Source organism: Zonotrichia albicollis, chromosome 10, assembly GCF_047830755.1.
Source record: "Zonotrichia albicollis isolate bZonAlb1 chromosome 10, bZonAlb1.hap1, whole genome shotgun sequence".
Classification (NCBI taxonomy): Eukaryota; Metazoa; Chordata; class Aves; order Passeriformes; family Passerellidae; genus Zonotrichia; species Zonotrichia albicollis.
Genome location: NC_133828.1, coordinates 25,668,638 through 25,694,670, shown reverse-complemented (window position 1 = coordinate 25,694,670; position 26,033 = coordinate 25,668,638). Strand labels below are relative to the sequence as shown.

At 38.2% G+C, this 26,033-nt stretch overlaps 3 protein-coding genes across 10 annotated transcripts in view; 1 reads left to right on the top strand and 2 right to left on the bottom strand.

Moving 5' to 3' along the window:
* Positions 1–12,891, bottom strand: part of CIRSR (corepressor of RBPJ and splicing regulator) — a 57,690-nt gene extending 44,799 nt beyond the window's left edge. For all 7 annotated transcript variants that reach the window (XM_074548467.1, XM_074548466.1, XM_074548468.1 and 4 more), the window contains exons 1-7: positions 12,692–12,891; positions 11,872–11,966; positions 11,279–11,352; positions 10,037–10,050; positions 9,888–9,943; positions 9,515–9,563; positions 9,194–9,311 (exon numbers count right to left, since the gene is read on the bottom strand). In XM_074548467.1, coding sequence (XP_074404568.1) covers positions 9,194–9,311; positions 9,515–9,563; positions 9,888–9,943; positions 10,037–10,050; positions 11,279–11,352; positions 11,872–11,966; positions 12,692–12,763 — 478 coding nt within the window. In that variant the 5' untranslated portion in view covers positions 12,764–12,891. The remainder of the gene's footprint in view (positions 1–9,193; positions 9,312–9,514; positions 9,564–9,887; positions 9,944–10,036; positions 10,051–11,278; positions 11,353–11,871; positions 11,967–12,691) is intronic.
* A 75-nt stretch (positions 12,892–12,966) lies between these two features.
* Positions 12,967–20,219, top strand: SCRN3 (secernin 3). The gene is made up of 7 exons (XM_005484077.4): positions 12,967–13,134; positions 13,268–13,449; positions 14,231–14,430; positions 15,088–15,300; positions 17,856–18,018; positions 18,376–18,556; positions 19,320–20,219. The coding sequence occupies exons 1-7, from the start codon at positions 12,967–12,969 to the stop codon at positions 19,473–19,475; spliced, it is 1,263 nt and encodes a 420-aa protein (XP_005484134.2). The 3' UTR covers positions 19,476–20,219.
* GPR155 (G protein-coupled receptor 155) overlaps positions 18,411–26,033 on the bottom strand; it is a 31,119-nt gene continuing 23,496 nt past the window's right edge. Inside the window, exon 16 of one of the 2 annotated variants that reach the window (XM_005484078.3) lies at positions 18,411–24,807. In XM_005484078.3, the coding sequence (XP_005484135.2) occupies positions 24,585–24,807 (223 nt within the window). In that variant the 3' untranslated portion in view covers positions 18,411–24,584. Of the gene's footprint in view, positions 24,861–26,033 lie in introns of both variants that reach the window. The other variant, XM_005484079.4, reaches the window with a different exon arrangement.

Here is a 26,033-nt window from a genome sequence, read left to right as displayed (position 1 = left end):
AAAGTTACAATGTTTCATCATCTGTTTCTTATTCTTCCTGAAACAAGTCAAATACAGTACCTTGCTATTTTTGAATATGACTGTTAAGGTTATTTTCTGAAATTTGCATTTTGATAGGAAAAAGAAAGAAAAGGAAAAAAAAAATCTTTAAAACTTTCCCAGATGCTACTCACCTAAAACTAAACCATTTACCTGCTTTAGAACTAATTCATAGTCTTGGAAAATCTTGTCATATAGCATGATTAACTGCTTGTGAAGGTGACATTTATTTTTATGCATTAAGACAACTGACAACTTCTTATATTTTCTGTAGTTACAAGTACTTAACATTATACAAGGGCTTGCACAAAAAAGTCTCCATCCTTAAATAGTCATAGATTTTTAAAGGGTTTTGTTGGCTACTGCAATTCTCAAGAAACAGTGTTGTCACGCAAAGAGGTTACAGTGTCTTCCTGCTTCTTACTTTCCACAGAAATTCTTGCTATACTAATTCTAATTCTCTCTGTTATCTTCTGTTCAAGATACTATTTAAGGATACAATTTAGATAGCTCAGCTGACTCAAGGAGTTGGGGCACAAAATCTAGAAACTCAAAACATGCAATGAAGTGTGAAGATCTGAGTCTTCACAAAGCACTACCCGAGTACAACTTAAGCTTGACAGCTTTCGGTGCATCTTTATAATACCTGTAAAATTACATAAACAAAAGAGATGTAACTAGTTTTTTTCCTCAGGCATATATGAGCATCAATTACACTGGATTGCAGAAGAATATCATATTAGGATTTCCAGAACATATTGTAAATTTGCTTATTTAGAACAAGGAGCACTCCCAATTTCTCATCACACAACTGACATGAATTAACAGAATCAGATCTGCTTCTGTTAAGCCATCAGGAAGGGAATACAGTTCTGGATTTCAATTACTTAAGTGCCTGCCTTACAGCAAGCTCTTCCTGCCCCACACCTGTCCCAGAAACCAGAGAAACCTATAGCTGCAATAAATTTTCTGCTGTCTGTATTTCTCTTGATGCTACAAATGCAGAGGGCATGTAAGACTCTTGTTTTCAGAATGCTTTCTCTAGGAAGCACGGGCACCCTTAGGAGAGCAATGCCAGCTGTAACACACCATCTAGCAGGCCTCCATTACAACCTGCAAAGCACATTTTTTCTAATTATTCAATATGAGGGAGCAGTATGCTAAAACACTTTGTCATGACCACTGTGATTAAACAGCACATTTTCTGCAATAGCTTCAGTGGCAGTGAGGACAGACCATCAAGTTATGTTTGCCAGTATCACAAAAAATAGCAGTTTTACTTCCACCTACCCATGATGCAGAGTCTTGACAGTATTTGCCCAATTTACTGATAAAAGCTTTCACTACTGTCACCAGTGCAGATAAGCAAACTGAATTATTCTTTACAATCAGTCAAGTTTTAAATGGATTTTTATAGTGCAATATAAATGGAAAGCAAAGACACAAGAAACAATAACACTGTAATCTTTGGCAGGGGAGATGACAGTAAGCAGTTGTACTTACATTGTGGCTGCAGTTACAGAAATATATGATATTTAAAGTTGTATGTATGTTTTGTTTTGTATCCTATTTATTGTTACAAAATTAAATAGAGTACACTATTAAACAAAGTACACTATAAAAAAGTTACTGGAAAATGGTAGAAAATACTGGAAAAAGTAGGTCCTTCTTGGTGTCATTTTAATTGCAACTATTTACCTTTATTTTAACCACTGCTCATTTTGCATATCATCAAAAGAGTATTTAGAATATGGCTTTTAGAACAAGCTTTTCTCCCTTTCTGAAAATGTGTTCTGGCATGGGATATCTTTTAGTTTACAAATGTGATCATTTGAATCTAAAAACATCAGTACCATCACACCACCATCACACTTCTGACTTGTAAGAGAGGTAATTGACATGAAAATGTAAACATGGCACACTTGTGTATCTGCTGTCAATTTGCCAGTATATGTCACAGTCAGTAAACTCCATGCTACCATGCTTAAAACTTAATTTATAAATCAAGGACAAGATACTCTCAAAGCTTCTCTTTTATTGCTACACATTTTTTGTTAGCAAAGTAGGCCTAAAGCATGCTGTCACCATCCTTTCTCCTAGACAGCCTGGACCATGTGAGGCCATAACTCCTCCAAACTGAAATTTATTTATGGTTTTCTACACATCAGTGGTACTAAAGCCATGTTTTGCTGTGGAAAAGTAGATAAATAAATACCTGCAGAGTACAAAAACACCTCTTTTGAATTAACTAGGTTTTGGAAAATATTCTGATGGTGGGTTTCAGTCTAGCACACACCCAAATAAAGGATAAATATACTCTGAATGCAGAATGCTACCTTTTTTGGGTAGTAGCAAAGACATAACATATGATACAATTGTTTTTAGGTTTTGCTTTAAAAGAGAAATTAACTTTAAAATTAGAATAGACAGTTGTGTCAATACATCCATATACTTTCTTGTGCTGTCCACCAAGTTTTCTATGGCTTTTGTTAATATGGAAATTGAGCAAAAATGGAAAAAAATTACAGACTGAGCTTAATCACACGCCATAGTCTGTGAACTTTTACTGAGGTTGTGATAGAGATGAGAGTAGGCACTTATTTTATCTACAGGACAAAGAACTATAATCAAAATTATGTGATCATGACACACAGTAAGTTCATGCTGCCTCCACTAATTCAGAATCAATCATCTTTTACTGATAATTTTTTCATCTATTTCAGAGATGAGTGCATTCAGACCATATTTACACTTCAAAGCAACTGCTGCAGTTGGCATTGAGAGAAACCAATGACTAAAACCCCTGGCTTTTAATTAGCTCTTCTTCAGAGGGCCTGCAGTTTAACTGTATTTAACACTTCAGCACAGAATTTCGGTGTAATTTGCCATGCTTTTGTGATATGGTATTTCAGAGAAACCTGAGTTTCCTTTTTACTTTTTTGGAGTAGTAAAAGCCATTTAACATTATCAAACTGCTACTGGAATCTATATTTATCGCTTAAATGCTAAGCACAAGATTTCTAATAGAATCTGTATTTTATGCATTCACAACAAATACCAAGGCTTTTGAAACATAAATGGAGGATTATTCTAAAATGTGACAGTTCTTAAACTATGTGAAGATTTAGTTAAGGTTCCTACTGTTCACAATCAAAGGTCTCAGCTGCAGATCATAAAGGAAGGTTTCACACACTGTACGTTTCTACAGATGACCATTTATACAAATATTCACAGTTAATATATTCAAATACCTTTTCTTGGTTATGATAAATTCAAAAGGACATTTAAAAAATTCCTGCATTCCCAATACAATGCAGACTTTTCTCTGTTGGGAAAAAAGGTACCGTATTTGTCACTGGGAAACGGCAGTGAGATGCAGACATAATGCAACATAAACACAGATTTCATTTTTTGCTGTCTCCACCTGACTGGTAATTTCAATGATTACTCTGGAAAGGTATTTCACCTAAAGGCTTACGATCAGTGGAGCACACTAAGTCACAGACAGATGGGAACAATGTCCACAGTCAGTTTAGGGGCACTCAGGAGATGAAAAGAGAGGGTGCAAACCCCAGAGCTGGGTAACAGCCTGTAGAAGGCTGCACCTGCACAGCTATACCTGCAGTGGCTTTATCTTGGTAGACCATAAGACACTAGATACACATACACATTGCTCCATTAGAATTTTACCTGAATTTGCCTGAATTTTCCAGAAGGCAAGCACTTTACAGTAATTTTTCCTTAGCAATTCCACAGCATGGCTCACATATGGAGCCAGACAGCTGTAAAAAATGCAAAGCAGTCCACAGCAGAGGAGGATGCCCAGCACTCTCCAGGCTTAGCTTTCATAGGCCAAGAGTGCAAGAACATCTTTTAACCTTACCATCCCACTTCTAACTATGCTGTTCATACAATTGGAGACACTAGCCTCACTTCCTAAGACAGTATACCCTTCTTCATAAAAAAGGAACAGATACTGGGTTCTTTGTTCTAAAAACCATATAATAAAAGTTGTAAGCATTCAAGCTTTCATAGCTTTTCAGTAATCCTTCCCCTCATCTGCCCAAACCATCATTGAACAGGATAGATTGTTTGCAGGAAAGAAGGGAAAGGAAAAAAAAATTCAGTTTGTCTTAACTTCACCTGACCAAGAAAGTCACAGGCAATTTTGAAGTGAAATAACAGTATTATTTCAAAACACTTTGCACAGGACACCTAATGATCTCTGTTCCAATCAAGTTAATGGCTTTTCAGGATTCACAAAAAAACCTCACAAGCCCCAACAGATGCTCCTGGTTAATGAGAAGAAAGGATTCTAAAAGCAGGCAAACTTTGAGATGCTAGTGAGTGATTTTTTTGAGTGCTTTTTTTTTTTTGCTTTGAGTGCTGGTTTTTTTGCTGGTATGCATTCTGTATTTTCTTCATGCATATATACACAGTGGCACGTAAAGTCAGAAGCACAACTGGTATTTTCATCTGGAATGAACTTTGGAAGTTAGGATTTTATCAGTATAACACTCTGTAAATCAGTTTAGCCCAAAGAAGCATTTTGATTGCCTAATTTACCTTTGTAAAGGAGAAGCAAATCTTCTAAGTTGGTCTCTGCAAGCCTCACAGCTGGAACATTGGAACACTACTTTGCAGTTTTCAGTGATCAAAGTTACTTTATATCTAAAACTAAGAATTTCATAATAGAAATAATGCAACACCAGGGGGTGCAGTTATCATGCAATAATTACACTCCTGGGAGATTACAGACAAGGCTGTACCCCAGGGGTGTGATTATCCCATGATAACCACATCCACTGAAATTGCCTTATTGAAAAAATAATCTCCAGTCACTGGTGAGATATTATTCAATAGGTGCTTTTTAATGGTAAGATTATTATTTTTTTGTATGAATTACCAGCTAGATTAGTAAAATGGTCCCAGAAGCAAAAAAACCAAGCCACCATGCCCAAGTTAAGGTTTGATTGTAGGTTGATTGTACCTATTTTTGTTTGCTGAAGCACTGCAATGTATGTCAGACCTTGAAAGACAGCAGAAGACAGTTCTGTGGCACAGACATCCTCTGCCCTGCAGCGCTTTCACTGGAGGAAAATGAAGGCTGTGACTGGTCTTTGCACACAAAATATTCAACACCAAATCCGACACAGCAATTGCCAACCAGTTTTGTGTGTCAAGAGGAACATTACAATGTAGTCTTCACATCACATTACAAGACAGCTATTCTTCTGCTGAAATTACAGAATCACAGCTTATAGGATTTATGGGAAAGAAAAAGCCTATATTGGACATGATGGGGGGGGGGAAATCTCAGTTAATAATTCATCTTTATCCCTATGGAGAAACAGAGCAGGAACTTTAGCTAAGTCAACTAAATCAGACATGAGTTTCACTTTCATTTATTTGCAGTCAAATGTTTCCTCTGATGCTGAATAAAATAATGAGTCCAAACAAGACATTTTGTTTAACTCTTTCTGAAGCAGGAATAAATTAGAACAAAACAAAAACTGAACTTGTATCAAGGCCTGCTACAAATCTTTGTCAGGGAAGCCAGACCATTTGTTAAAACCTATTTCTGCAGAAATCAGTGATGCCAGTGTCCTTAGCACACCAGATTCAGAACCATGAAGCCCAATGCTCCCACAGCCTGACTGGGCAGAGATTCAGCACATGGACCAGAGCCTTCCAGCACTGTGCTGATGCATGGTGTGCTCCAGCAAGGCAGAGTATTTGCAAAGTTGGAAGAATTCTAACCTAAATTTAGCTAGGGTAACTACCACGCACTGCCAAAAAAAAAATTATTCCACTCAATTTGCATGAAAAGGATGTAAGATTGACTTCTATTAGGATGAAATGATTATTAATCAGAAGAAATAAAGCACTACCAAGTAAGTTAACTTCAAAGCAATAGAGCTCTTTCCAAAGTGTATTAAAAAAATCCAAAGATTTGCTCTTAAAAAAAAATGTTTAGTTATTTAGAACTTAAATTTGCTCCTTCTAATACAATCAATTTCATAAACTAATTGGAATTCTTGTACATTGACTACTGTACTAAATTTTTCCTCATTATATCTGTATTTCTTAGCTGTGCCCTTTCATTTATGAGGCGATATTTACATTTCAAGTTCCTGAAACACCAGCTAGAAAGAAGTTTACCAATACTTCCTAAATGTGGCAATACGTCCTAACCTTTGAAAGTACTATATGCTCTAATAATTTTGCCAAACATTTTTCAACTTTTTGAGAGTTTATTGCAAATGTATTTTCACACACTGAGTTATTAAAAAGTCCAGTCAAATAAATTTAGCACACATCCCACACTTGCTGTATACTACCAGTAATCCCTGCCTATCCTTGAAATCCCTATTCACTGCTCTGTTTAGAGACATGTTTTAACCTCTACATTTTAGAAATGAACAAACAGCTTCACAAAAATTGAACAAACTCTACCTTACCTTAGAAGCCAAGCAGTTTTGCACTTTTTTTTTCCTGTTGCTGACAACCACAAAAAATGAAAACTGTGGACTATTTCCATGGTTTTTACCAGCATTCTAAGCATGAGGAGACACTTGTGACATGTGGAAGAGTGGATGCTTGGGAAGCAATTAATGTGCAAGTCAACTTGTTTCAAGTGCAAAGGACTTTTTAATATCATCAGTTCGTAAAACACAGACCAGTGTCATAAAAGGATGATCTCATTAAAAGTCTCTGTCCCTTCCAAAGTTTTTTCTGGAGTTCTAGCCAGTCTAAAGAACGGTATGGCAATGGACATTTTTGCAGTACTACAAAGCAATAAAAATTAATCAGGAATTTAGTCTAGAAAGCAGCTTAGGAGTGAATGCAATTACTGATAAAGAGAAGCAGCAAGAAAGAGAGCTTGAGGAGGTGTATTGCAGAGAACAACAGAAGAAGGTTCTTGGAGGTGGAAAGAGAGGCAGCAGAGCCAACTGTGGATCTGCAGCACTGTAACAACCGGGCTGAACTCTCAGCAATGCAAAGCAACTGCTCCCATCCCAGCCAGCACAGCACTACTGTCAGGCTTTCAACAACAACAAAAGACCTCATACTTTTAAAAAAATACGTGGCATACACTTTAGCATACCATGTGGATGAATTATGAGTCTTAAGAGAAGCAGTGAATTCAAGAATTTGTGTTGTCATTTAACTGCAGTGCTTCATTTACACGTATTTCCAGAAGTCATCTAAAGAGTGTAACTTAACTTGTTATTAAATCAGATGAAGTTTTAGAAAAGTTGATGAAAGGTTTGTATTCCTGAGGCTAGAAAAAGCAGACAACCTTTTATTTGATATTGTAATTAATATTACCACTTTCTCTAAGCCTTGTATTTGCTATTTAATCAAGAACTTTAAGCTTTACCTACAGTGTTCTTACACAGTTTCCCTGAAAGAAAGAGAAAGCAGCAGTATCATTACAGCTGACTATTCAAATTCAAGAACAGCTTCTTACAAATTATATATACAAATCCTGATCTGTCGCCCACCCCTACTCCCTAAAAATCCTTCCTCAGCCTACAAGAGTCTAAGCTCAGCACAGCACACTGTCTTCTAAGTTCCAGAGTTGAAAATGAGAGGGCACTGCCACAGTCTGAGAACATCTAAGTACTTTTACACCATTTTCCTTCATGCAAAATTCATTATACATGCTAAATGCTCTCTTTAGGCTTAGAAAGATGGTTTGAAAAGCCATCTGGGGGACATCTCTTCAAGTGGGATACACCCACAGCAGTCAAACGTGGCCTACACCTATATAGATAGTTCAGCAAGGTTTGAAACAAGCAGTTATTCTTCTACTGACACTGCAGAGTGTCTGTATTACACTGGAACAAATAATAAGGAATGCATATTCAGGTTTGTGCAAGCACAACAAAAAATTTCTGCTTTTTCAACCAAACACCCCCAAAACTGACCCACATCATTTGAACTGAGGTGTGGATAGTCAGTTCTGTAGCACAAAAGCATCTCTGACGGGCAAGAGCAGCACAATATAATTCTACCACCAACAAATGCTCTAAGCACCGTTTTTTTTCTAAGATAAGAATCATGCAAGAAAGTGATTTAACTTTATAACCAACTGAGCAAGTCAACTACAGGCTGAGTAGTACAATGGCATAATCATCAGACAATCCCTAAAAAGACAGGAGAGTAAGGGGCACCATCTCCTTTAACTCAACTCTTCTAGGCCTCATCCTAAAGAAACTACGTATCTGTGCGACTCAAATCTGAAAAACAAGCTTGTTGGTAGCCTAAATATGTAACAAAACTAAGAGCTGCTACATAAAATAGATAATCTGAATGAAGACAGAAGAAAAGCAGAAACCATGGAGTGTGTGCAAATCAATGTACTGGTGTCCCTAGAAAACCCAAGACACAACAGGTGACTTTAGAGCACAGCAAGGATGAAAAGTCACCAATGCAACCTGATGTTTCCTTAGCATGCCCCAATTTTAAGAAACTTAAAAGCATTACAACTTGGGTTAACTCACAGAAAAAAATGTACTGTAGGTAAAAAAAATAATGTTCAATTTGAATGCTAATATCCACTTCTTCAAACATAATCTAGCACTAACTGCTGTGTGACTTCAAGTAACAGGAGAGCAAATAGAAGAAAGAAAATTGTAGGTCGAGAAGCAAAAAAGTCGGATGAAGGGAAACCAGACATTTGGAAATCAAGGTTTCAATTGCTTATCCACTTCTACAATTGCATATTAAAAAAAAGCCCACAAGTGTCTCTCTTTTACCAAGAGATTAACAAAGATATAATGATATATTCTATCTTATCTAAGCAGTTTGCTTAAATCTGAACTGGGACAGTCTGTGACAATCCATTTTTTTGGTGACACAAATTTTGTCATTCTGATCTAACGTCTCATGGCAGCTTCTCAGTTTTAGGCATGGATAGGATCAAAGCAATACAGAATCTTTTTAAAATGAGTTACTAATTAGAAGATCAGGTCCCTGCAATATGAAATAACTAACTCAAACTTGTGGATCCTACATTTGGAATTCACAGTTTTCCAGATTTCATCAACTCTCTGAAATATGACAAACTTAAACCTTCTAAAATTAAACATGATAAGCTCCCTCCATATATGTCCAACCAGAACTTTAAAAGTCATTCACTGCCTACCTGAACCATCACTGGAGACTGAACTTGCATTGATTCCAGAGAGGCCAAATAAGGGACATTCTCGATCAGTGTTTATGTGACCCCACTTGTGGCATTTAATGCATCTCACATTCCGCACCTAAGGGCAACAAAGCCAATTGACACCATTTAGTCACCAGTGTAGCTGAACCTTTACAGAAATCTGTGTCATTAGGCATAAGAGAAGCCTTTAAAGCCACTGAAAAAGAGGTGATAAATTTAAGAGAACCCATGTGAAAGTTCTGTATAACAACATTTGAAATACACCCCAGACACCCACAGAATGAAATGTGTGTGACTTGCCTGGATGCCAAAGGGCTGATCTCTGATATTCATATCATCCTTAGCGTACCTGTGCACAAACACAAGAGAAAACAAATATTCCATTCACCACTATTTTTGAAAAGACATCATATATACAAAGTCACCTTTTGTTGATAAGTGTGCACCCATTTCAGAGGTATAATTCCTGTAAATGTTGTTTTTAATGTGTGTTCAAATATGGATGTAAAAATCAAATGAAAATAAAGCTAAGCAAGGAAATAGTTCCAGGTTAACAGATTTTCCTAATTAAGTGTCAGGACATGAAAAGATCACACAAGTGACCTACTCAAAAATAAAACAGGGAGGAAAAGGGACAAAAAGAAAAGTATATGAAAAAATCCAGATATCTTACTTTTCTCGAGGAGCAACTTTTTGCCATTCAAATTTGTATTCAGTCTCTCCTTCTTGCTATAAAACAGAGAACATGGCAAGTTTGAAGTTTTTCAGAATACATTTTAAGCAAGCAAGAAGAAAACATAAAGAAATAATGTAATGAAATACCTCTTTTGTTTCCTCTTTGAATTTTCAGGAAGCATGCAAAGAAAATAAATGATGCATTAATTTTATATGTAAAATCCAGATGGTGTTTCCCTCCCCCTCCGAGCAAAAGAAAAAACATGTTATGGTTTGTACTAATCAATAGTGCAAATACTCAGGAAGCAGCTTTATATAGAGTGCACTTACAAATCAGCAGCCTCTAGTATATAGCTTTAAATCCTGTAAATCCAGAATCACCTTCTAAAACTACCCTGATTTCTTACACAAATAAAAACTTCACTTTTTGCAAGAGCAGCAACAATATTTACTTTAAAGATATTTAAAAAAAAGTTCAGCAATAATTGCTACTTTGAAATTGCATTTCCTCTAAGTTTAAGGGATTACTATTAGAGCTTCTAAAGTTAAATAATTGCAAAACTTGGTCTACAAAGAATGAGTCCATCCAAGCATTTCCAAGTGATTTCATGCAAATGGGAAAGATGCATTTTAAAGGAAACATGTTTTCTCTCAGAGGAAATACATTTTCTTAGTTCTTCACTTACATTCAGATCTTGCTAAAATTAAGTGATTGATATGAGTGTCCACCAGGTATTCAGAAACTTCCATTTATGACATCGCTGAAGAATCATAGACTCACCAAACACAGGTCAGGTAGCACTTTTGACTACTGAATTTCAGCATTTATTATTTTTGTAACTTCTGATAATTAATTCCTTGCTCTGGTACTTCCTATGTTTGACAAGCATCAAGCTGAATTATGGGCGTTACTTTGAAACAAAAGCAACCTGCTCTTTCTGTAAAGGAGAGCAGGCCAAAATACAGGTTTGTGTTGTCTGAGTCATTGCCCTGGTAAGGTCCAGTCCTCCTCATCTGATGGCTTTATAATTGGCTAAAGAAGAATCCTTGGTTGAGGACATAGTTTATGCTGTTTCCTGGAAAGAGATTTATCTGGTCTTCCCTTCACATTGAACTGTTGTTTAAAAAAACCCCTACCCCAACCATTCCTTTTGAAGAAATTAAAGTCTGTGAGATCAAAATTATTACATACTGTATATATATATATACATATTTATATATCTATATATATATCTATGCACATTCTCACAGAAATAATTAAAAATTCACACCTCCTATCATTATCTCACCATAAACATGTTATTTTAAAATTGAATACATCATGTTTGTTTCTCCAGAAGGTTTTCAGCTTTGCAGTACTATCTGCTCACAATCACGAAACTGCAATACCTTTCTTTGCTCCAGGTGGGGCCTCATACATGAAATTCAGACCATTCTTCACACGCTCATCACCCATAAGCAACCTAAATAAAAAGGGCAGTTTGGGGTGTTACACACAAAACAGTCACATTGGTAACACTCACAAAAACAAAACCAAAAACAACAGTATGAAATTGTTGTGATAACTAGCATTTTTTCATTAATTAATGTGAGTAACAAAATCTGAGTATCAAAAAACCTGAGAGAGCAGTCAATGACTTTGCATGATCCATTGTGTACAAAAATCACACATTTCAATCTCAGCTGAAAAGTAGTACGTCCAGAGCTACGAAAAACAGATTCCTGTGTGATACAAACGTATTATTCAAGGTTACTGACTGTTCTGAGAACGTAGCATATTTTGAAATTAGTCAGAAGGCAGGCACAAACCACTAAAGAAGTTCTTGTGACTTCTGCTAATCAGACATCACTTAATGAATCACTGCCCTCTCCTACTACTATGGTCAATGGAGCTGTACTTCAATTGCTCATAGCAATATCACCTTCACTACTGTGAAAACAAGACAGGAGGAAGAAGGGAGCAATCTTAAACCAATTCTCACCTGTTATCGTAGGATTCCTGTTCTTTCAAATATTGTTGCATTAATTCTTCTTGTTTCTTCTTATCATATGAGATTTTCTGTTCTGCCATCCATACCTAGTTAAAATAATTAAGCTTCCACTTAAATACAAAAACTATTACAAAATATATTAGTATATAAATAACTAGTTTACCCAATTGAAAATGCTTAACAAGGGATGATCACCATTCTAATTGCATAAAATACATAATTTTCATCCAGTATTTTAACAAATTAACTTCCCACAGCACTAATTTTGAGAAACTTCAAGTTCCAACAACACTGGCACACTGAAAAGACAGGAGAAAATGTGGTAGCTCAAAGGGAAAAGTAGGCTCAGAAGACACCGTGTGGGTGCCACTGGTTTCCCTTTCTCGGCGAAGTCTCTGCAGACCGCAAGCCCCAGGGCCCCTCGGGGGCTCCTGCCCTGGGCCACGGATCTGGAGAGGGCACCTGCCCCCAGCTCAGGCAGGTGTGGAATACTGGGAAAGCACGGGCACATCGGGACAGGGGGCTTTTCCTGGACGGACTACAGCGCCTATTTGCTCTGAGAATCAGGTGCTGAATAGCCCGAGCCAGGAAAATGCGACAGTCGTACACACTTGGGAACAAGAAAACCCGAAGCTGCACGTATTTCTTAACTATTTCGCTGCCTCCTCCACCCTCTTTGCCCCAGCACCGGTGCCACCCCAGGAAGGTGAGGAGCACTGCTCGGTGCCACACCAGCGAGGTGAGGAGCACTGGTCGGGCCGCTACGGTACCGGCAACCCGTCCCCGCCGGGGCACCCCCGGCCCCACTCACCTTCTTGATGTTGGACTTGGAGGCGGGGTGAAAATCCTTCTTGCACATGAAGTTGGCGAACGACTTCCCCATGGCGGCGGCGGCGGACGGGGAGCCTCCGGCCCCCGCACGGACAGGGACACGGACAGAGACAGAGACCGGGACAGCGGCGCTCCGGGGCGGCCTCGGCCGGGCCTTCCGGGTCGGCGGGCGGGCCTTCCGCGGGCACCGCCCAGCGCCCGAGCCGCCGCTGTCCGCCACGGGCCCGCGCTGCGCAGGGGCCCTCCGCCCTCAGCATGGTCCCCCGGCCGCCGCCCCTGTCGTGCGACACCTTCGTGGCGCTGCCGCCCGCCGCGCCCGGGGGCCGAGTGGTGTTCGGGAAGAACTCGGACCGGCCGGCAGATGAGGTGCAGGAGGTCGTGCACTTCCCGGCTGCCGCGCACCCGCCCGGCGCCGTCCTGGAGGTGAGGGCGCGGGGCGGGAGCGCTCCTGCGGGGGCGGCGAGAACGCCGCTGTCAGCCCCTGTGTGCGTGCTCAGCCCGCGGTTCGGCCGGCGGAGCGGGGACGGTGACTCCAGTGTGCTCTGCCCTCTTGCAGTGCACCTACATCAGCATCGAGCAGGTGGAGAGGACCCACGCCGTGGTCCTGAGCCGCCCCTCCTGGCTCTGGGGGGCCGAGATGGGCGCCAACGAGCACGGCGTGTGCATCGGCAACGAGGCCGTGTGGGGCAGGGAGGAGGTCTGCGGTGGGGAAGCTCTCCTCGGCATGGACCTCGTAAGGTGTGCACAAGCTGGTTTGGTTTGGTTTGGTTTTTTCTCCTTTTTGGTACATGGTACCGGATTCGGAATTTACATGGAAACATGTTAGACTTCTAAGGGGAACTAGTACTTTCACTTTCAGAAGGCACTCCTTCCACTGTTCTAGCCACGGTTAAAAGTAAGTATTTCTTGGCACAAGCACTAGATTTCTGCCAGGCCCCCATAAGTATCACACTAGACTAGAATTCATCAAAAAATTAGCAAACGTTTTTCATTCTATAAAATTTATACTAAATGGAAACAAGACTTTTTCAAGAGCACAGGCAGATGGACTTCAGGCACTACTGTTTGGGCCTTTTCACAGGGTCTGTACTCCTTTCCCTATTCCCCCATCTTTCACACATTATTTTTAAGTTTTGGTCTCAGCTGCCTATTTCCATGTAAATAACAAGTTCATGTTCCTACACTACAGGTGCCAGCGTAAATTCCATTGACCTACAGCAGTCAGTCAATTCTTTTTGTAGTTTCCCCCCAGTCCAATAGTTGAACAGGACTTGTAAGCATTCTGTAGGACCCCTCTCCCTGCCTTTCTGTATTTCCATTTGGTGTTTTTCCCCATGTCAAGTTCATAGAGGACCCACATCAAAGAAGCCCTTTACCTGACTTGTGTTTTTTCCTTACCAGATCATACAACTGGCAGCTGCATATAGAAAATACCATTCCAGGTCAACTGGAATACTCAGGCTGAATAGTCCTATACAGAGTTCATAGTCCCAAAAATAACATTTTCCTTTTCTTTTAGGCTTGGACTTGAGAGAGCGGACACAGCTGAAAAGGCTCTTAATGTCATAGTTGATTTGCTGGAAAAATATGGCCAGGGAGGAAACTGTATGGAGAGCAACATGGCATTTACATACCACAACAGTTTTCTGATAGCTGACAGAAAGGAAGCGTGGGTGCTGGAGACATCAGGAAAATACTGGGCAGCAGAAAAAGTAGAAGGTATGGATGATGCTCTTTGTTCTAAACATTTCAAGTGCTATGACCCCTTGGAGTTCTCCAGTTTTGATTTACCATTTCATTAAGGCATCAAACTAACATGAGAAGTGCATACATGTGCCTGTAAAGAACAGGCATTGCTTCCTGGGGCATGAGTGTGGAGTAGCTGGGTGACAGGGGCCTTTTCAGAGCCAGAGGTAACCACTCCTGCACTTGGAAAACAGAGGACAGCAAGAAAGTCAGCATGAGAATGACACCAGTATACGTGGTCTTAAGGATGGTAGCAATCCATGACAATTTCATTTGGGAACAGGATTGGTGTACTGGGCCATGAAGTGGCTGATTCTTCCAGTGAACTTAGGAGGACAAACTCGATCTTTGGATTTCTCAGAAGAAGAATGTAAAGGTGGGAATAATCAGGATAGAACCTGAAATACAAGGCTGGCAATAGAAGCAAATGAGTCAGAAATGAGTGGCATGAAAATTCAATCAGAAAAATACATCTGGCTGGGGAGAGAGGGCCAGAAATAAACCACCAGACTCACTGATCTTGTAGGAAACTCTTTGGGGCTAATTTGCTTTACTAAGCTAATTGTAAACAAAATACCAAGAAAAATCATTCAATGTACTAAAACAATTTTTTCTGCAACTTACAAACAGGAGGCATACGGAATATTTCCAACCAGCTCTCTATCACAACCAAGATTGACAGAGAACACCCAAAACTGAAGGAATATGCCAAAAGCAATGGCTGGTGGGATGGGGAAAAGGAATTTGATTTTGCTGCCACATATTCTTATGTCAATACTGCCAGAATGACCACATCTGGAGGCCGATATTGTGAAGGCTATAAACTTCTGAACAAACACAAAGGTATCCTTTTGAATTTTTTTTCAAGATATGGAAAATATTTAGTAAACTATATTAATTCAAATCATAAATTATTATATGTCTGATGCAGCCAATCATTCACACGACTTGGTGAACCACAACTTACTGGAATAACTTTTTCCTTTTCTTTCCTTTTCCTTTTTCTTTCCTAAGAGAAGCACTGAACTTGGAAGTTTCTATACAATTTTTTTTCTAATTTATTGAGGAGGAAAAATTAAAACAAGGGTCAAATATCAAACATACAGAGCTACAGTAACAACCCTGAGAGGTCACATTATGACCATACCACTAAATGCCCTGTAAGACCTGTTCTGAAACATTTTGATAGGCTACATATTATTACTGTACTGCTAAGGAAAAAAAATAGAGGCTGAAACAGATTCCCAGCAGTTTGCAGCCACAAAGAACGAAGAGCTTATGAACAGCTTCAGTCAGGTACCATTCGTATAAGGCAACAGCACAGCATTCAAATACATACCTTGCATTCATTTTTGACATTAATTTTTAATTCTTTGTTGTTTCACTGTAATGGCTACTCTAAACTTGTGTAGTCTACTAAAACATGCCAAGAGCAGAACAAAATAATTTTCTGTACTCTAAGCAGTCACTAATGCAAACACTTACTTTTCAGACTCCTAAAGAATGAACCTATTACTTCACTTTTGACTGCATCCATCTAGCAGGTCTTTGCTGTAGATGTATTCATATGCTCATGTGAAGTAATTAATCTGAATCAGGATTACATTGCACCCCTTTGTTTCTTTTATTTATTTGGCTGAACTCTGCCAGACCAGGTTTAGCACTTAGTTAATGCATCAAAGTGAATTACTTTTGCTGTCTTGCTCTAGTGATCATGTAAATCCTGCATTCATTTTGGGAATTGCAGGTTCTGAATACTGAAAGCATTTTCATAATACCTGTATTTACTTGTATTATAACAATGCTGAGATTGTATCTGTGTTTTCATTCTAAATTCCCATTTTCAGGCATTTACCTGAGCCATTTTAAAAATCCCACTAGGTGTTCAGGTTATCAGTCTCATATGGTTCACTTTGTTTAGATATATTTTAAACAGATGCCTTAACTGAAAGCTATTTGGTTTACAGCATCAGTAAAATCACTGGTTTCTTCATCTACCCATCCCTGCTTTTTCGGTCAGTGGCATTACAGTTCTGGCGGTTTTCCAGGCTGCCTACTATGTGAGGGCCATTTTAGAGAAATATTATTCATATTTCAAAAAATAGGGAATGTATTTCAAGCATACAAAATAATAGAGTTTAGTGTAAAACATGCAGTACCTTCTTCCCTGCCGGACAGGTTGCCAAGTTGTAGCTGACAAAATGGCCGTTGCTTCTTTTAATTCCTTTGATTCATCTAGCTTGCTGATTTCTTTAATTCTCTGACCTTCCCAGGCAAATATAGGAATACTTAAGTGTGTCTTCTTGCTGAAATGTAGTGCTGCATGTCTGTCTAGAGGAACAGGGTCATGTATACTGGGTCATGTATGAAAAAGTATTATTGGAGACATGAAACTTAGCAGCAGAGTAACTATTTTAAGAGGAAACGGCAAAGTAGTTAAAAAAAAATTCTGCAGTTAGAACTCAGTAAGGGAAACACTAAAATAGTAAAGTGGTAGACTATAGCTTCCAATAAAAAATAAAGAGTGAGTGAACTAATGTATTTCTGCCATAAGCATACCCTCTACTGGTACACCAAATGTGCAAAGAAATCCATCCTGCAAGAGCTGCCTGTTAGAATATTGGATGGTTGGGTGATACCATGTCAGTATCTGAGCTTCAGCATACACTGTACAGCAACAGTGATATCACTGAACAGGCTGATGTGGAAAGGGTTTTGTTCCTCCTGAGCAGGAATTATTTTCATAGATACTTGGCAATAAACCTCACACAGCTTGCTGACAAAGACTTTTCTACAAATAGATGTACTACTGTGGCTTCTGAGCATAGAATGTAATGCCACTCCAGTGCCTCCTTGAAAAGGATGAAAATTTTAAAAACCCACTCACCAAAAAGCCCCTCCAAAACAAGTGACAATTTTGGTGTTTCATTGTCAAAGTTTCACACAAAATCCACGCATGGTTGTTATTTTTTTTATAACTTCAAAGCATCATAGTGGTATTAACTCTGTTCAAATATCAACCAGTATTATAAAGATCTATCTTACTTCCATAGCTCAAAGTTCAGCATTTAATCCAAGCTACTACTTTTCATCTGAAAAATTAGTTTGTGAATGACCATTTGCTAGCCCTATGAAATTTACCTTTCAGGCAAATACCATTTGTCTTTCTACTCCCCATTTTTTAAGGCATGTTCTTATCACCTCTCTTTGAAATAAATACTTTGGGGAAAGCAAATACAAGTGTATTTCATATTAAGGTTTCCATTAGGATGATTTTTTCCCCCTGCCAACACAAACTAAAACTGGCATTGCCAAAAGGAGTCAGTTGTGGGGAACATGTCATTCACTTGGTATTATATTAGCTCTGTGGCTAAATAATTGTATTTTATCTTGAACAGGATCTATCACTTCTGAAATAATGATGGAAATTCTTCGTGACAAAGAGAGTGGCATTAACATGGAAGGTGGATTTATGACAACTGGCAGCATGGTGTCTGTACTGCCTCAGCAGCCTAATCTGCCCTGTATTCACTTCTTTACTGGAACTCCAGATCCTGCCAGGTGATGTAGCAGCAAGTAAATTGGACAAAATATTGTAAATATCTAAATGAAAAAGTGTTGCAGTTTGCCTAGTTATATTCCTTTTTGCTTTGGGTTGGTTTTCTTTTTCCCCCTGAAAAAGCACAATCAAAATGTAGGAGGAACATAAATGCACATTATGTATATTAATGGTATCTACCAACCTACTTAATGGAACACTGCTGTGACAATGACTTGAACACCATTAGATGGTTTTTTAATACTTTTTTCTTAAAAGAAGCAAGTAGAAGAATGGGAAAAAATACAGCAATTTACTGACTCAAAAATGTTAACAAAACAGTGTCAGTAAAGGATCTCTGTTCTATTTTTTCTTTCTAGATCTGTATTCAAGCCTTTCATTTTTGTGCCCGGTATTACTCCGTTATTAAAAACTACGTCCCCTACATTTGGTCCTGATGATCCAGTTAAGAAGCAACCACGTTTTCAGAGTAAGCCAGATCGAAGACATGAGCTCTATAAAAAACATGAAAGCGCTGCTGTAGTTATGGAAACTACCAAGGTACATTGATTCCATTAGATTTCAATGCAAGCAGGTGGTTTATATAAGGTCCTTGCTCCCATTTTGTTAATGTGATGGCAGTGAATGGCCTTTGATGGATTGCACAGAACAGTGCAGTGCCCCAGAAGCCCAGAGTGCTGGCATCTGGCAGGCACGTGTTCCTGACACTGGAAACTGCAACCAGCACCGTGCTGTGCTGGCAGGCTGAGCCCCAGGAGAGGAGCAGCCCCCCACAGGCTCCCTCACCAGCCACATAATGGGGAAATGCCCCAGCAGCACAGGCAAATACACAACTCTGCCAAGAGTTCTTACAGCTGTTCAGGTCCCTGGTGTCAGGTGGACAGGAGAGCTTGCCTTTGCTCATGGCTTGGTATGGACAGGAAAGGAAACAAGATGACAAAGGTAGCTGAACACAGAACTTCACTGAACTTTTAGTGAAGCAGGGAGGTAGCTGCTTACTTTTAGCAGTAAAATCTCTCCTATTTACAGATACATCATCTTAAAAGTAAGATGGCCCTTTTTGATAGCTAATACCTAAAGGAGCTTTAATATTCCTTCAGTCTGTCAGACAAGGAAGAAGTGAGCACTAGTTATTAGGAAAGATATCTGAGAACACCAGTCATGATACTGATTTCTACCAACATAAATGCCGACCCTAGAAACTCTTAAAAGATTAAAATAAGGACAGTAGAACAGAATTTTGTTAGGGTGATTACAACATGCTCTGGATAGTTTTTAGTGAAATAAATGTTTGTTTTTGCAGGACAAAGGTAAAGAAATGCTCAAAGAGATACAGGAGTTGGAGAAACAGAAGATAAGTCAAATGGAATCAATCCTGCAAAATGGATGCCTTGATACTAAACAAGTGGTTAATCTTTTTTCACAGTGTGTAGAAGAAGAACTCAAAATATATGGCTAAGAATATTATTTGAATGTGGTAAAATTAGAATTATAATTGGGTTTTCTAATGAAGAAGCTAAATAGATTAACATCCTGTTTTCAGTGTATCACATAGCATGGACAGTTTTAAAGATGCAGATTCATATTTAGGACAAATGGCTTTCAAGTATAAAGAAGAATGCTGGAAAGGCTCCTAAGAGCCAGGCAGTGGCATTGTACATGGCACAAAGCTGTCAGCAGATTGATTTTGCCAACAAACAATGCAATTAGATGCAATCAGAATGAAATAGCTTGACTAAATTAGTCAACAGCCCCATCTCTGAATGAAGAACACTAACTCAGCTCTGGAGAATGCAGTTTTAGCTTTTATAGTCAGGAGAATTGTAGCAGAGGTTCAGACTACCTGAATTAAAATGGCCGTGCTGAAGACTTTCTAAAATGTAGAAGCTATGATGAACCCTGAAGAAAAAAGAAAGTGACACAAAAACCAAGTAAGATTGATACTCAGTTGTTTGGCAAAACTATTCTAAGATATATTTCATATACAGACCTTCTACTCCTTCAATGTAAAATTAGACTAAGATTTCAAGGTATATTAGAAACAAATCACACTTACAATAATAATATTTTGCTGTGAGTAATTGTGAAATCTTATTACATGGAATTCAGCAGTGCAAACATCATGTAAGTTCCCCACAGATTTCACTTTCCTGTCTATTTTTCCCACCCTGATAGTGAAAAATAAACTTATTTATATACAAGATTATTATTGTAAAATTAATTTTACAGTGCACTTTATAACATCATGGAGGAGTTCTAAAATGTTTCTTGAATTGTTACTTTTTAAAATTGGGCAACTATAAAGGAAGAGGTTGGGCTATGCAAGTATATACATGTACTCAGCAGAACACTTAAAATACTTTAAATTTTTTCATTTTATATAAAGCCTTTTAAACCATGACCTTTTTGTTGCCAAAGTTAATAGAATGTGGACTTAATTTAATCAAACTTGTTGCCTTACCAAAAACTCTTCCTTCCTGATCCTGTTTAAAAGTAATGATCAATATATGACACCACTTTTATTATCTGTGGCAGAGGGCAAACTAAACAAACAACAAGAAAGACTGATTTTACCTCGTGATCAATAAGTCAGGATAACAAGCATGACTAAGAAAAAGCAACTAAAAAAAGCACTCAAAATGCAGCACTTCTGCAAACCTTCAGAGGAAAATATGAAATGGTGCATTAGAGCAGCAGCAACAATGTGGGACATGACACTGCATCCCCACAGTCACAGCAAACCGCAGAAAGATCATTCTTTGACAATTTTTCACATGCAGTTTCTCATTCTGTAAATTGTTCAATACCCCACTGGTAAAAAAAGTTAAATATAAAGAATAGATAGACAATAGAAGTTTGCAAAATTAATATGAAAATTAAGAGCCTGGTAAAATTTATTCTTTCTGATCCTACAATAAGAGTAGAAATTAATTTAGGATTCTGTGTTCAGATTCACAGCAAGAAACTACTGAGTTAGGAAAGGCTCATGAACTTTCTATTTCTAGTGACCTAATGTGTAGCACGTGGCAGTAATTTCTTAGTAGCACAGTGGTTCAATGCAGAAGTTCAATACTCCAGTTTGATAACTGGAAGACAGATTTAATAAAAAATTGCTGTATTTATCTGTTTTCCTTGTGGGATGTCCACATCTTACAATTACGTATCTTTTCCTGGTTTGGATCATGAGCTGTTCTACACTGATAGCTTCAAAGCATCAGTAAATTCCAGGTGAAACTGTTGTTTCAGGCAGCAAACCAAGTGAAATAGTTTTATGGTACAGTGCAAAGACTGAAGTTATCCAGGAAGAACAGCAGTGAAGTTGGATCAGGACTTTAAGCAAACTTCTTGGCCACTTAATCATGGGGTGGCAATGAACGAGGTTAGGCACACTGGTCCAGTCCTAACACAGGCAGATCCAGTCCAACTGTGCCTCTTATTTATGTGTTGCTTTTTCCTTACTGGTCCACAGGATACAAAGTAAAAACAATGTAATGTGTGGAGACTGGATCAAAGTGATGGTCAACAGAGTATAGGATATTTCAGTACCTTTTTCCTTGGGATTTCATTCTCCTAGAAGACACGCAGTGTAAAAACAGAAAATAAAGATGGGATCAGGAGAAACAAATAATCCTCCCTCCCACAACCTTATATTTAAAAAAAAACAACAATTAAGAATCAGAATGTCCCCTAGAGGGCAACCTTCTCATGGGTTTTCACCTACGAATGTATCATTAAAAGGTCTAGAGCTTTATGAAGGATCATTATTGAAATAAAAATGTACTCAAATTTCATACTAGAAAACTAAGTGCTACATCCATCCCTGTTCATTTTGACAATTATTTTGAGATTAGTCCTAGAAAAAAGATCCAATTTTTCACTGGCATTCCTCTAGACTTGTTCAATAAATGTTTTCATGAACTGAGCCTCCAAGAGATTCATCCCAAACAAACCCACTTTCAAAATAAAGGAAGTCATTGTATCAGTGACCACTTCTTTAAAACAAAGCTGTTTCTAACTACCAAAACTCCACATAACTGTATATAAACTATTGACAGAACATCAGCTTGTCAACCATTCAAAACTTGCCAGTGCTCCTTGGTGGAAGCAAATATTTACCAGATAAAAGGGTTACTTAACTTTCCAAAACTATCCGAAGTCTATTATTGGCTTCCAGAAGTACCCAGTGATTTAGAAATAAAATATTTGTATTTCATTCCTAGCTTCTTTATTTATTAACCATCACAGACTCATCAGACCAATGGGTATGGTATCAGCAGTCACAATATTGTAGCAGTAAATCTAAGAGAATGTGGGGTTGGTTGGTAATCAAAGATGTCCTCTGTATTAGATTTGTAACAGAGAGTCTTTTCTATGCAGAAATTTTGAGCAATTTCTTATTTAAAACAGATTTGTTGTGTCCAAATCTAGGGGAAAGCATAACCATTATAAAAAAAAAGGGAAGCAGGACTTTATGATGCAAATGAGAAAGACAAGAGTGCAAGAACAATGACTATAAATAGAACTGTAAAACTGCCCTAAGGTCAAATTCTCGAATGTTTGAAGAATTAATTTTAAAAAGTGTCTTTGGTAAGTAGATGAGAATGTGGCACACTTCTACTATGGAGGTTATCTTAATGGTGGAAACCCATTAAGAAGTGCTCTGCCTACTTGTAAAGGACCAAGGATGGATTTAAGGAATACCAGGACTGAAACCCAAGAGCCACATTAACAAATCTCTCAGAAAAACACATTTGCCGTAAACCTTGACATGTAGCCCTCACACACCACATCACAGCTCAGAACTCTGAAATCAAATAGCAGATTTATTGACAAGTTGCAGTATTTAGAAGCCAGACATACTTGCAGTTTCTGCTCTTAAGTCGCATATATCTAATTATTCCAAAATATTTGATGCAGCTGTCTTCAACATTCATAATGGAAATACACAAACATTTTCCTTTGTGTCCACAGCCTGATACAAACATCAATTATCTTGTTGATGGAAAACATTAAAATATACCAGGTTGTACAGCATACATAAGCAGCAGGATGTTATGTTTCTGTGCACACTGCAACCAGACTGACAGTAAAAGGAATTATTTTTTCAATTTATGGCTTGCAGGAAATTATAGCAACTATAAATCAACTGCTTGTTGAATAGTAGCTTATGCTACTAAAATGACTTTTAATTATTAATACAGAATAGATGCAAAAGGGACTGTAATTAAAATCCATGTACTTTAAAAAACGGGAAAAAAGAAGGGAAAGACTTTTTTTTAAAGGGGGAGAAGACATTCATATGCTTGAGCAAATAATTTTTAATATCTGGATTTCTTTCCCTCACTACATAAAATTTTTATATGGACATATAAATGCTATTCTTGCAGTTTTAAAAGGGCAGCATAATGGCTATCAGATACAACACTTTGTCTTTACCCTTTTCAAAATATTGCAGAAGACACCTCAGATTCTGCCTTTAGTGCACAGGAATGTGAGTGACACTAAATTAACTTGTAGGAGGATACCTGAGGTTTAATAGAAACCTGTGTTAGGAAATCAGCAAAAATCTAGAATGTTTAGCTACTCTAAACCCTAATCCAGATGTGCACTTAGGACTCTTTATATATTAGATTTAAAAGTCATTAATTTAATGTTAGAAGTTTTAAGATTTGAAAAATAATTTTGTCTTGACTTGCATATGTAACCAAGGCTTTCATAAAATCTTTATTTGAGGGTGGCACTTCTGATTTAAACTGTAAAGGCTAATTTCAGAATGTAAAAATCTGCTCTTGATAAAGCTGTCACTATCACCATAAGGCAAAATTTCAGAATAAATTGTTTATTCCATTATATGATTTCCTATTTTGGGAGAGCACTGAATATTTCTACGGTTTTAAGATTTGGTAGATTTGTACAAAACCATTACTTATTACTTATTCCACTTGGTATTTGCCCAGCTTTAATCCCCTGATATTGGAAACATTGTCACAGCAATTCTGTCTTTTTAATTGGAGTATTTTAGCTTTAAGGGAGGAAAAAACCCAACCGATCTCAGGTGTAAGCAGCTCAAAAATGTTCCTGGTGTTAGACAAGAGCAGAGTAGTAAAACCTGAGGTATGACAGAAGAAATCCTACTTTTGTGGAGTCAAGGGGAAGCCTGACTGTAAAACAGGCATCAATACTTCATCACACTAAAACATCCAGCAACATGAAAAACACCTTTCATGGGATTTTTTTTCCTTGCTGTGGCCTCAGTATTAAAGCTGCAGTAATAATGCCTCAAAAATACAACAGTGACACATACCATTTAGTAAAATTTGTTTTGCTCAAAATGGAAAAAAATGTTCTAAATCCAGAGCATCTGGTTTTGTTTAGTAGCATTCTGGCTGGAATGCTGACTAAATATAACTTTCTACCATTTTCTTCAGGATAGACACAAGTAGAACCACATCTCTTAATGTTACAAGGGAGAATAACACAGTTCTCTGAGAGATATTTCCAATGTCAGTAGTGAAGGCAGAAGAGGTGGTGACACTCACCCCAACTAGCAGCGCCCTGCCTGCCCAGCTCAGTGGCTGTCGGGCGGGGGTGGCTTTCTGGGGATGAAGCGGTAGTAGAGGTACTCGTCGCGGAACTCCAGCTCGTTGGAGATGTGCTGCAGCACGCCGCCCCGCAGCAGCCTGTCCCCGTACACCACGGCCTCCCCGCGGTCGGAGGCAAGGCCGACCTGCAGCAGCCAGCTCACCAGGTCACAGCCAAAGAAGATGCCAGTGGAGATCTTGGCACCACACCTGTATGTCAAAGGAATGATTCACCCACATGTTCTGTAAATCTGGTATCACCACTGCACGATGGGGAAAGGCAAGGAAAAACAGCAGGAAACAAGGAGAGACATCATGATAGTTAAGAGCATGTTAGAAAAGAATTTGCAAGTTTTGTATACTTGGGACATGCCAGTATTCACTACTTTTTCTTACAGACATTTCAATGAGAAGTAATATGGACATTGTTTTAGGCTTCTAAATGAAATTCAAATTGCAAATAAAATTCAGTGGACATCAGTAGCATTCTTCCTGAAAACTAACACAATGTAATTCTATTTCTTGGATACTTACTTCCCATGTACTTCTTACCATGACCCTTTCTGCAACAAAGTATCTGACCTGAAAGCAACCTAACCCCAGCAACAGGGATTCTGTTTGAATTTTAATTCTTTTCATAATTTCTGAACACTTTTAAACAGACACTAACTGCTTACACATATTGTAAACAAAGCCCATTTATAACTTGCATATCCTGTTAAATATTGACCACACATGAGTACTAAGAATAAACAAAACCTTTACATGACTATTTTTTAAACTAATTTATGAGGCAATGATGTTATCATCTGCCTAGTTGCAGCAGACATACCATGCAAAAATTAACCTGCAGCAATGAATGTTTCTGGTTATCTAAGATCTATTATGTGGTACCCAAGCACAGGGTTTCTAGAGCTGATTAGGAGCTAAAAGACATCATTTTTTCCCTATTTTTTAAGCTAAAAGCAACAGTAACACAGAGCAAGTGTTAACATCTATTAGCAGAAGCAAAAATGAAAATAAATTAAAATCCATGGTTACAACGTCTCAGTTAAAGCACATTTAAATTAAAACAGATAGGATCAGGTTAGATGAATATTTAAAATGACAAGACAAATGCAGTGTTTTAATTCATAAGGGGAAATAAGACATGAACCAAGTTCTGCACAAACACAGTATTACAACAATAAGGCAACAAATGTCATAATTTCATGTATTCTCATGTGGGTATGAATAATAAAAACCACGAAGTACAACTAAATGAACAGCCCTAAGCCCAGGAAACCACAATAGCAGCAGAGGCATGGGAAAAACAGCTGTAAAACCTGTTCTGTTTCACAAGGCATTTTCTGATACATCTTTCTTATGGGACATTACTGACTTCTGAAGAGACTGAACAAAATCATGATGCTGTCCAGAACAGTTCTGCAATATGG